At 30.9% G+C, this 12,893-nt stretch overlaps 1 protein-coding gene across 1 annotated transcript in view; it reads right to left on the reverse strand.

Annotated features, from left to right (window-relative positions):
* Nucleotides 1-12,893, reverse strand: part of LOC105252098 (acetylcholine receptor subunit alpha-like) — a 160,858-nt gene that overhangs the window by 23,679 nt on the left and 124,286 nt on the right. The window contains exons 7-8 of the mRNA XM_011259314.3: nt 11,322-11,490; nt 116-252 (exon numbers count right to left, since the gene is read on the reverse strand). Of these exons, the coding sequence (XP_011257616.1) occupies nt 116-252; nt 11,322-11,490 (306 nt within the window). The remainder of the gene's footprint in view (nt 1-115; nt 253-11,321; nt 11,491-12,893) is intronic.

Consider the following 12,893-nt stretch of genomic DNA (forward strand, 5'->3'; position numbering starts at 1 on the left):
ATGTCTTAATTACTAGTCGATACGCTAATTTCGCAAGCATGTTATATAAGACTAATTTTCTGTTAAAGCTCTTCGTCTTTTTCACTGCCATTGTGAATTGTGCTCAAGCACTTACCTTATCGAGACGAGTATCATGGCGAATATCAGGTACTTTCCAAGTAACGGCACAACCAAGGACGTTGGCGGAATGATCTCAACGACCAACAGGAAGAATACGTGGAGACTGATGAGAATCGAAATCGAGAGCGTTACCTGGAATTGTGAAATGTTTGTTAAAATATTTTCTGTATAAAAAATATAAGAAAATTATTAGAAATATGTTTGAAATAATCAGATTTATTTATTATATTAATGAAAAAGGTTGCAAATCTTCAATTATTTGCATCTTTCACACATTCTCCTTCACTAATACATAAACCTTCAAAATTCTTTTCAAATTTTTATAAATTTGTATAGAATTTTTTAGTGTGCATTATAGATCACAAATAAGTATTTTTGTAACATAATCAATATACTCTACAATTAAGAAATATATATATATATATATATATATATATATATATATATATAATAAAATATATGACGCAATATTAATGGATTTATTTTTGCATTCATGTATCACGTACAGAAAAAATTTATTTTGTTATGTCGACCATGTTATCTTAAGAGAAGAAAATAAGGAGGCAAAGAAGCAGGTAGTCCAAAGACACATGCTACTTTTCCTTCAGGATGTGTCCCTTGACAGGCGACAAATTCTATTTGAAAAAGGCAGGTAAAAGGTCGCGAATAGTCAAGCAGAAAATTCGTATTTATGATTCGCGTAAAGAATGTACGAAGCAGCGAGAGTCGGAAGGATAAACGGGGTTGGGCCTCGTGAGATGAAAGTTGCTCGTTTTGACAGAATTTATATGTATCCGTGATCCATTTGTTCTAATAAAACTTGTAAACAAAGAGCATCAAGCGCATGTAACATATTTAGGAGTCTTATTGTATATTGAATAAAATAAATGCAAGATAACAAGAGAAAAGCGAAATAATATAAAATAATTTAGATATTTACGTATATTTTTTCCATATTTTTTAAAAGAATATGTGTGACAATTGGAAATAAAATGCAAAAATAATAAATATTCGAACAGGAAAAAAAAATGAAGAAGGAGAGAAAGATAATTTTTTCCTCGCGTTCTTTTTTCTATTAAAATTTGTCTTTGTTATTGCATAAAAAGAATATAGTATATATGTATCAGCAACAAACGCAACAATAATATAATTTATTAAGTACTTTAAATAACTGTGGTAAATAAAGAGAGTTTATTATCTCTCTTTCTAATTCGTTTGTAATATGATAAAAAATAAACACCATTTCAACGTCGAACAATTAATGGACACCAAGAGTTTTCGTGTAAAGTGACTATTCGATATATGTACTTTGATGCGTTTTTCTCAGAACATAGCATCTATTGAAGACTACAATGGATACTGAAAGATACACGCGAAGTGTCTACTTCAACTACTAAGCTCATGTTGTTCTGTAAAAAGAAATCTGTCTGAAACACGAAAATAATGTATTCGATAGAAAGACAGGCTTAACAAATAATAAAAAAAGAAAGAACACTTGCAATAACATCCAGCAAAAGTAAGATGTCTCATAATAAAAAATTTGATGATCCGAACAAAAACAACTCGGTAAACTTCTTGTTAAAAGTCTGATATCTCTTTCATCATAGACAAACTTAAAATTCCATTTGTTTTTAAGTTGAAACATTGCTGGTATCAATCTATGACAAATATTAATAAAATGATATTTAAGTTCTCTTAAATAGTCTTTTTATATTTTTCTTTAATTTTATAATTTTCATTTATATTATTGATGAATTATTTATTATATATATTTTTCAACATTATGCCGATATTAAATTCAAAGAAGAATGAGGCGAAACTTTATGAATTTTTTATTTGCAAAGTTTGATTATTTGCAAGGCGATCGTATTATGAATATGCAAATATCAAACAGAATTAAATCTATTGTAGCTGTATAATATATATTAAAAATTTTCGTCAGGGATTTATTGTGCGTGTTGTGGAAGTGGAAGTTAACCAGGTTAACGATTACTTAAACTCTTCTTCCGTGAAACGATCCTCCTGTGTCTGAAAGTTTTATTATATTCTTTTATGTTGGGCATATTACGGTTGAAGTACAAGTTAGAAAGTCAAACATATACTTTCCTAACTATAATAATTTTTTCGACGTTGAATCAAATTTTAAACAAAGTATAGTAATAATAGAAAGAAAAATTTTCTAATAACAAAATTTTTGTCTTTAAAAATAATAAATGTCCAACATAGTAATATTATTATAAATTTACATTATACATATTATATAGATAAATAATATTAAATATTATATAATACTGAATAATATAAAATATAATATTAAATATTATATAGATTTGATATTATTAAATTTGCATGCTGTATTAATGCTGTATTGTTAAAATGTTTTAAAAAATTCTATTCCATCTTGATATATTTTTCTCTTTATTACTCTATTATTTTTATTCTTTATTTATTATTTTAATTTTGTCAAAATAAATTTTGAACTTTTATACAAGAACTTAACACAAAATCATTTTACATTTTATTTTAAACAATATTTAAATCTAAGTTTGTAAAAAAAGTGTAAAAAGAAATTATTCCGCTATTCTTTTTCGAATTGAAAAATAAAAAGCAAGACTTTTTAATGTGAATGTTGCCTCGATATCGTGATCACGTAACTTTTTTCCGGAACACAATGAAATTTGATTAAACAAAATTCACGTGGGATTTGAAATAATGAAAAGCGACAAATGAAAAAATGATTCAACTATTATGTTATCGATTTTTTCTTTTTCACGCAATACTCGGTATTTTATAATAAACTTCAAAAATAAATCTGTCTATTAATAACTCAGATCAAAATACAAAAGATATATCTGTACTAGATTTAGTGACGAATCTAATTAAAAGTTTATATCTTCATGTAACTTTGACATTTGCAAAGACAAAAATTGTAGAATAAAATCGATTTGATATCACATAAGTTCTTTGATTCGTTTCTGCAAACTTTTACAAAATCGAAAATCGTTTATCTGTCAATAATATCTGTTACAGAATTGTGGTGTGTAAACTTCAGCGAAATAATTTCCAATAAACAGTCTCTCAACCGGAAAGTATTTACGGACATATAAACATGTAATTATTGGTCTCAATTTTCTTTTTTAATCGAATGCAACAGTCGTTTAGCTTCAATGATGCTTTGCGGCGTTCCAGGATTAATTTACAGCATGGCTAATCGTTATATAAAACCGTTCATCAATGTTACGTCACGTCAGTCAGCCATATAGTGTTTATGTCTCTCGTTCGAAAATTTCACTGGTTGAGGTATAATATTTTATTTAAGTGATTTTCAATTTCACTATTGCTATTTTTGCTTTGAAATGTATATTAATGTGTTTTATATAAGTTTCAATTCGTAACAAAATTTGAAACATACAGTATTTATTTTATAGTATCTTTGTGTGTAATTAATTATTACCTTTATTATATAGAAAATTTATTTTAGTGTACATTTGCCATTTAACAATTTTTATGTGACAAAAAAATTTGTTTAGTTCTTTTGATAATAAATATTTAGAGATGTTTTTTAGTTGATAAAATTGCATGATAAATAAATTGTATAGTATAATCAAATGTTTCAATAGTATTTGTAATCGTTAATTCCTTTACATGATAATCTCTTTTACGGTTTGAATATAAAATGGATCGTTTATTTCTTGTACATTTTTCGCCGAACATTTTACACGGGAGTTTGCCCCGTTCGCTGATAATAAAAAGCAGTTTACATTTTTTTCTAACGACCACAAATGTATAACGCACGATTATCGACGATCGCCCTTATCGAGAATCGAGTCGGTGACCCTTATTGCGAATTGAACGCAACGCAAGCGAACGTTTCATTTTTACTGCGGTCTCGCCATTTGCAATAGCGTCTCGTAGCGATTAATTTAAAGGATCGACCACTGGAGCGCGATAGCGTTTATCGGGCTGCTGCCGTGTCGTCAGCTCCGGCGGCTTTCATCGATGCATTCGGATCGATAGTGCACCCGCGATTACTCTTTCCATCCGACCGCGCCTTTAATTATTGTCGCAACCACTCTTCATCTGACAATTGCACGCGTATCTTGCTGTTATTTCTATCAAACGTTTCAGCAAACGTTTCTGAATCGAGTTTCGTTATGACACAATTATTGTGTGCACGGGAATATATGTGAAAATAACGTTTTCCTAAAATAATTCTTGGTTTCGTAAAATATCCTAATAATCACTTTTATATATCGTTTTTAAGATTTCTATCGCTATTATTGTATTCATCACGATTTAATTATTCATTCACGAAGTCTAGCAAGCACTAAATATATTCTAAATTATATAGATAAATTATAATTATAATATAAATTATATAGAAATGAAATTTGGAGGGAATTTCTGGATAGAATATTTCGTATAATTCTAGTGCGATTCGATAAAGGGATAATTTAGGTATTCTATGATCTATTGAGTTGCTTATAGCGGCGTGCACGATCAATAATGTGAACCAATATTCAAAAGCTGGTGTCTTGTCATGGTACGGTCTGCTCGTTGCAGCAAATCCGCCGTTAAGCAAGAGCCGCAAGTACATTGACGTACTTGCATTAACGTGATACATTGTCGTGCTTGATCGTATAGTATCTACAGTGTGTATGCATGATACCAGAAGTGTCGGTTTTTTTTGCATACTATCGACGATACGTCCAGCAAAATATGATATTACTCATTTTGGAAACATAAAATAAAATTGTAAACAAATTCCCATAAAGCGGATGATAAAATGCTGCATGAAAATATTTTAATTACATCGAACTCTGACGGTAATTATTGTAATTGTTTTACAAATTATGGAAAATTAAGAGATTATAACTACTGTTATTATTATTATTCATTGTACATTCGTTGTACATATTTTCAGTAATGAATATATAATTACATTCGACGAATTTCGAATTCATCCATGTTTTTCGTTTGATTTAAAGTAATTGTTTTAATTATCGTGAGTGTTATTAGAAGACTATGAGTTTCCACCATGTTAGGAAATATTTACAACATTAAAAAGGATAAAATTAAGAGTCAATTATATATCACGAGAAAGTCCGAGCTTTATCCGTGCAAAGAAATTTCGCGAAAACAGACATTCAGCGATTGTTAAACGTCGAAGAGCTGTCACCCGAACATCTGGGAATATTCGCAAAACTCGATTCATTTAATTACGGCAATTAGTTTAACCGATCGAATGGTAATTAGGAATTCTCCTGAGACCGGGTCCGGGTAGATACTTCGAAAACCGACGGTCCCAACGGCGAGATGTCAAAAGACATTTAACTTCCTGATTCAGTAATACCGCACTCTCGGATCTGGCTTTCGACAAAGCTGTGCATCGAGCGCAAATTGTCGCAATCGTGAGAATAATTAAATTAGTGTTTTAATCAATTGTATCGAGTTAGTATTACTTCCGTCACAATTTCGAACATCTTCTAATAGAAATGACTTTTTTTACAAATTTGATTTTCTAATAAATCAGTCATTTTAGAAAAAAACAACTAAAACAATTTTCAGATCTTTTATTTTTCAGAAAACAGAAGATATATTTTAGAGATTATATAGAATGTAAAAAATAGATTAATATATAAAAATATATAAAAAAGAGAGATATTTCATCTTATTACTTGTGTGTATATGTATGTATACCAATTACTCGAATATAATTATTGTTCATATATGAGCGTCTATATAGAACATTACCTACAATTAACGAGGAAATCAATTTTCGATAATTTTTGATTAAAATTCTTTCTGAAATGAGCAAGTCCATTACCTAAAGTAATTAATTGAATAACTGATTTATTATATAGATTCAATTTTATAATGTGTGTAAGCAGAAATTAATAAAGTAAAAATTTATGGAAAAAATATGTATGGTATAATTTTCCTTATAATTTAAGAGAGAAAATCAACGATCTATTTTCGATTGATTAAGTTGATCGATATTTGCTTAATTAACGTCGCTAAATTTTGTCAGATCGCATGAAATTGGCTCGCCCGTATGTGCAAACTGTCAAATCATCTTCGAACGTGTGTGAGAGGATAGAACACGATAGAATGGTATAAGGCAAATATGATTATATCATCCGCGAGACCGCGTTTCGCTTCATCTCTCTCCCTTTATGCCTATATGACATAATAATATCCTGGGGTATCCGTCATCAATTTTCCTCACGCGTTATACCCGATTTCCTTCGTATCGCATCAGTCAAATAATAATAACCTTTGAGAAATATCTTTATGAGATATCTTAAATTACGCGCGTCGATCTGAATAAAAATTTTTTTAATAATAAACTTCTTAATAATTTTGCATTTATTTCGATTGCGATGATTGATAATGAGATTATCACAAAACAGTCATAATAAACAGAAAAATGACTAACAGAGATATCTTTTATATATCAGTTTTCGTAGGTAATTAATCTCATGTACAATAATTTTTAAATTAGAATGTAAACTATGCGAAACATTTTTTCAAATAATGTTCAATACAATTTTATACATTGTTCTATATAAAATTCTATGCATAAATTTCTATACATTGTTTTATATAAAATTCAGCTATATATTTTAATCTATTTTAATTTTGTAGATTAGCTTTTTTTATAGCATCGATTCAATTATTTTACCGAGGCATAAAATTTTAATTATTTTATTCTTTTTAAAATAACAGAGTACTATAATAAATAATAAATTTCTTTCTGATTAAATAATTTCGCAAAAACTCAAACCGCATAAATCTTTAATAAATAATGATAATAAAAAAGTAGATTTAGAATTGGATTAAAACGACGCATAGAGTTATGAGGCACGTTATAAAAGGTAATGCGGGGAATGCACGTGGTATGTGCAATTTCGGTAGACGTAGTCGCTGCGGGTCAATCACCGAACCGCGATATTGCTTATCGATTCTCTCTGCTTGATTGACGTGCCTAGAAGCTGCGATAGACGCGCGCTCGCAGCTTTATATTTTTTTTCGAAAAAATTGCCACTAAGCTTATTTTTCTTCTTCTTTACTGCTTTTCAAAAGCTGTGTTACATGTTATTATTTTAAAAAATTCTTTTGTTTTTATACGCAGAATGTTTGGAGTTTTTTCGCGCTCCAAATCACATTTACATCTCTTTATAAATTTTATAAAACGATGCATTCTCATTGGCCGCGAGACTTTAAGTGAGAGGCACGTCAGTTGCGCTCGCCCCGAATATTTCAATGTTACTTAGCAAGAAGAACAAACTATTATTAAGGACAACATGACGCTCGCAAACTCGCAAGAAAAGCGTCCAAGTATAAAGCTGGCTTACAACTTTGAGCTTAGGGTTGCGGTACTTTCCAGGCATATGTAACCATTGTAATAAAGGTCGTCCTCATATAATATTGCAAGAGATTCTCCACACATGCGGTTTGTTTTACTTCCATAAGAAATAACGTATTTGCAGATAATATATCTTTAACTTGAAACTTTCATACATATGAGATACTGATAATTACTCGTCACAATTCTGATCATTTTTAAATTTATGTCCGGGCAATATTAATATTCAAAATCAATTTCCAGCAAAGTATATTTAAGTATATTTAAGTATATTTAATATTATCGATTCGAATCGTGTTTCAATTTATTTAGAATTAAATAAAAAAAGTTTTATTATTTATTTATACTCTTAAAACTCGGAAAAATTTTTAATTTTTAAATTTTTGATAGAGACAACTGTGTCATAATACATAAATAAATACTAAATTTTTTACTCGAGTGTCTAGTATATTCCCCTGTGATATTCGCGACTCACTTGACACGGTCCGCATAACTTTCTTGCATTTTTCCGGCATGAACCATGACGGAAGATCCGTATTCCAGAGCGCGAATAGCGATAGCAGCTCTCAACTCGACAGCCATTCAAACGAGAGACGCTTCCGTGAAAAGTCGCTCGCAAAATTCCTCGTGCCACTTTCTCGTTGGACGCTCGCATTCGTAGCACGTTTCTTCAAAGTACGCATCTTCAAAGATATCGCTAAAAATTGCACGCTTGACAAAGTTTAGAAATAAGAATCATACGCATGATAAAGTTTTCGAACGTTACAATGTTATCTCGTAAAACTACATGAATTAAATTCGCCCGAAATCTCATCTTTTCAATGTGATGTGGGAGATTTGATTAAATGATCAAACATAGCAGAGAGAGAGAGAGAGAGAGAGAGAGAGAGAGAGAGAGAGAGAGTGTGTAAGTTACATATGATGCGTAATATTTTCCACAAATTTTATCGTAAACATATATGAGTGTACACGAGCAAAACATATAACGTGCTTATATTTTTGCTTCAAAACGGTGGATGCAGGGATATATACATATATATGTAATGGATGTTTCCTTCTCGCTGGTTGTTTCTCGAAAACAAGATCAATAAACCGTTAAAGATAGAATGAACGATTGAGTCTGTGCTTTCCTGTCGAATCACCCCGCTTTTCAGAGAAACGCCGAATATATCGAATAAAAGGGTTGTATTTTTCCCCATTTTGAGCAGAACAATTGGAACTGACGCAATGTAAACGAACGCTGCAACTGAATATTCTATATAAATGGATATTCGTATATAAATATTCTTGATACGATCAGAGAGTAAAACGATTTATTCGACAAATAAACATTGGAAAAGCCATAGAATTTGAAATGTACGGTACGTATTACATGTGTAAGATTCTTCCAATCATTCTATTAATAATTATTAGTAAAAATTGACTTACGCAAAAATTATCTGAAAATTTTTCACGATAGCTACGCTCTAATTGATATTTTTTCTCAGTTAACAGGGACGTTGAAGAGATTAATGAGAGGCGGCAAATACGCTGTGTCGTGTGCGCAAACATTCCTATTACCTTTTTCCTGCGGTACTTCGAGACGCAATCGACTGGCGCTCGTTTCTTTATAATGACGAATGCTAATTGCACGCGCGGTCGATAGTTCTTCAACCGTTCGCAAGCACGACTAATAGCCGTGTTATTTCAGCGCGAAAGATAGAAAAAGAGGGAACAAAAAAAAAGAAGAGAGAAATAACTCGAGTGTGCGAGCTCGAAGAGACGAAGAAGGCGACCAACGGGGAATGGAAAAGAAAAAACATTTTACAATGCTAGTTCACATAACGAGTAACCTTTGTGGCAAGTCGCGACGTGCCGAGGACGTTAATGGGAAAAAAGCACGTGGGGAAAGCTTTTATGCAATGCTAGCGTCGATAGCTCCGCGCGAAGACTGCTTCGGGAAGAACGTCAGCTGCGAGCGTCGTTCTCTGGTGGGATAAAGTCTTCTCAAAAATATCATCCGCCCGAGGGAGAAAATGCGTAAGATTCTATGCGTACAGATAGATATAAAGAAATAGAAAAATATCCAAGAGAGAATATTCCCAAGAATATTCACACAGATATTTGATAATGTTTCGATATTTAGAGAATAATAAAATCCAAGAAATATTTAAGAATATATCTGTATAACACAGAATCATAGCCGAAGAAAATGAAAAATTTTAGGGAGACATTTAATAATATCAATGAGTTGTTCATAGAATATTTAAAGATATTCAAAGATATGCAAATAATGTTGAAGAAATGTACATGCACTAGGGTTGCACAAGATGACATAAGATTAACATAAGATTAATCTTGATACTATCTTGTCTTGTCTTGAACTTTGAAACGAGATTTTTAATTATTTATCAATAATAGACAATAGACAATACTGAGATTATCAAGATTATTAGTCTTGTCATTATTGGATTAAAAAAAATTTTAAATATGTAAATTAGATGAAAAAGAAATTATTTATGAACTAGTTGAAAAAAAAATAATCACTATATTATACAAACTTAAAAAATTTCATTTAATAAATAAAAATGTTTATATTAACAAATTTAGAAATAATTAATATAGTAAACAATATAAAATTTTACACAATTATTTAACTACATAAAGCTTTGTATGCAGCACATGTATGTGATTTACTGATTGTGTACATACAAGCCACTTTTGCATTCTAGCATCACTGTATACAATTGCCTTTTCGTAAAAACAATAAATAGAAATATATATATATATATATATATATATATATATATATATTGTATTTTGAAAAGTAAATACGAATGACACAAATAGAGTAATAATTCTCTTAAATATTATAAAAATTATATTATTAAAAATATTATCTTAAGCAATTGTCCAGTATTAGATAAAAATTGTTAGACAAAAATCAAGACAAAACAATATAAAATATGATTTTTGTTGTAAAGATGAGATTAAGATCAAGATTCTTCACTCAAGATTAAGATAAGATTTAAATTTCTGAAAATTTTCAATACATTATTTTTATGAATATTGTTTTAAGTCTTGTGCAACCCTAACACACATAAAACTATCTCAAAATATTAAAAAAATATATATCCGAATATTCAATACCACGTGGTATGGAAGACGTTTATCTTCTCGGTGGTGCGTGTTACATATTGACAGCGTGGAAAAGGATCTTTCCTTAGGCGAACGAGAACTGTGGGAGTCGGTAACGGAAAGTCGACCTCGAAGAGAAGCCGAGGTGGAAATGAAAAATCGCTGGCGCCGTCGAGCCAAAAGTAACCAACCACCTACTAGCTCTCGCCTACAGATAAGAGAAAATAACGAGGCCGACAGACACGCGGAAGAGAACTAATTCGCCGCATATTTCACGCACGTCCGCCCCGTGGTCGCTTCCGAGAATAAAAGGATTAATCGTGGTTCTCTTTCTTTCTTTCTCTGATCGTGAGATGTATTTATTTGTGCGTCATATATTTCTGAACGTATTAGATATATGTGTGCAAAAATAAGAAATAATTGACCTAAATACTTTTTTTAAGGAATTCTTAAAAACACTTATATTTGAAATGAAATTAAAATTAAAGACTGCGAAAAATAATTTAAAAAATATTATACGCATTAATATTTTTAATATAAATATTTTAAGAAATATTGGAAAAAAATATGAAATGAAAAAGGACAGTTAACTGTTCATAAAAAAAATTATCCATCCCCGATAAATTAATCATATAAAATAAATAATAAATTTAATTTAAAAATATTGGTTATTCATAAAATTATGACAGCAAATATTAATATTTTACGCACTCACCTTTTCACCGCTGTCGCTAGGCAGATAAAACGTAAGAACTGTGAGGAATGATATTCCCATACAGGGAATGATAATGTTCACCGTGTAAAAGAGAGTCTTCCTTCTCATCGTGATGTTGAACGTGATGTCCAAGTAGGGCTCGTCGCAGCAGGTGTAAAACTTCTCGTTCCTACGAGAAGAAAAGAAAAAAAAATCGCGTTTAATCGCCGGATCGATGAACGAGTAAAAGGATGAGGGTGCAAAAAAGTGGAAGGGATTATGGTGATATGAAGTAAAAAGAAAAATAAAAAATCGCCCGCAGAAACGTAAAATTTTCGCCATTGGGCGAAGTGTTTGTACCCAACAATAAGTACATTTTAAGTAAGTGAGGTCGGCTATGTGAGCGAGACTTATGAGGAAAGTTTCGCGGGGTCGTATAACTTTGCCGAGAAGCGATCCCTATAAGTCGGTAACTCGGCTCGACTGCTCTCCCCCTCGCCTGCATTTTTACTATCCCCCTTTTTTACGATATTCTCAAACCGGAATCGGTAACGTGTTGTCTCGTGAATAAATTTGAAGTACTTTTTTTTTATTTTTCAAACGTTCAACAAAGTTTTCACTAAATTAAAGAAAGATATATAAAAGTCGCAAGAGAGTTAAACAATTTCTGGAATTTTTGATTCAAATTTTATTACTTTTTATATAATAGACGAAAATATACCATTAATAATATTTCTCGCTCTTGAGTGTCAAAATGTCAATATTGCGATTAGATTTATATAGTCGATCGATCAGGATTTCTCGCGAAGATTCCACTCTCGGGAGCATGACACAAATAGGGACGTTTAAATTGAATGAGAATATCGATACGTGGATAATATCAAAAATACAATATCGATATCGAAAGTATTCAAACGCTAAAGTATCGATATTTCGAAATATCGTGAACATCTCGTGGTAAGTCGCTTCAAGCCACTGCGAAAACATCCACTCTACGGTAGCTTCCGGAAGCTAAACCCGGTTCCCGTCTGCATCACAGTACGTTGAATATCAGAGATCGAAACGTGCCCGGAAGCAGCCCACTCGCTTATACCAGACGAGCATATTGAATGCGAAGGAGTGTTTCATAAGAAAAGAGAGAGAAAAGCCTCTTTGCTAGGCACTTTAAGATTCCAATACTCTCCGATGCTTGAAAATCTCAAAGATTAGATCGAGATTTTTATTCGAATAAAATAGATAAATTTACGGTAAGCCCCGTATCATTATTCAAACTTTAACATTTTCGCAGTAAGATAAATCATAACTACGCGTGCAACTTATAAAAAAATTTTTTTCTTCTTTTAAATTCATATGTCTTTATAAAATATCCATATAAGGAAGAATCCGTTATACAGGGTGTCAGGGCAATCTCTTCCCAAAAAAAGCTCTTGTAGCTTATCTCGAGAGCTTTTCAAAACACTATAATAAAGTATTTTTCATTGAGTATTTTTCAAGTTATGAAGTTTGAAATAATCTTTTAATTTTATATAAACCATAAAATATCTAGTAAAATATTTATTCTTTAATTATCTTACCTTAATACTTTTATGTATA

Source organism: Camponotus floridanus, unplaced genomic scaffold (assembly GCF_003227725.1).
Source record: "Camponotus floridanus strain SB8 unplaced genomic scaffold, Cflo_v7.5 scaffold3, whole genome shotgun sequence".
Classification (NCBI taxonomy): domain Eukaryota; kingdom Metazoa; phylum Arthropoda; class Insecta; order Hymenoptera; family Formicidae; genus Camponotus; species Camponotus floridanus.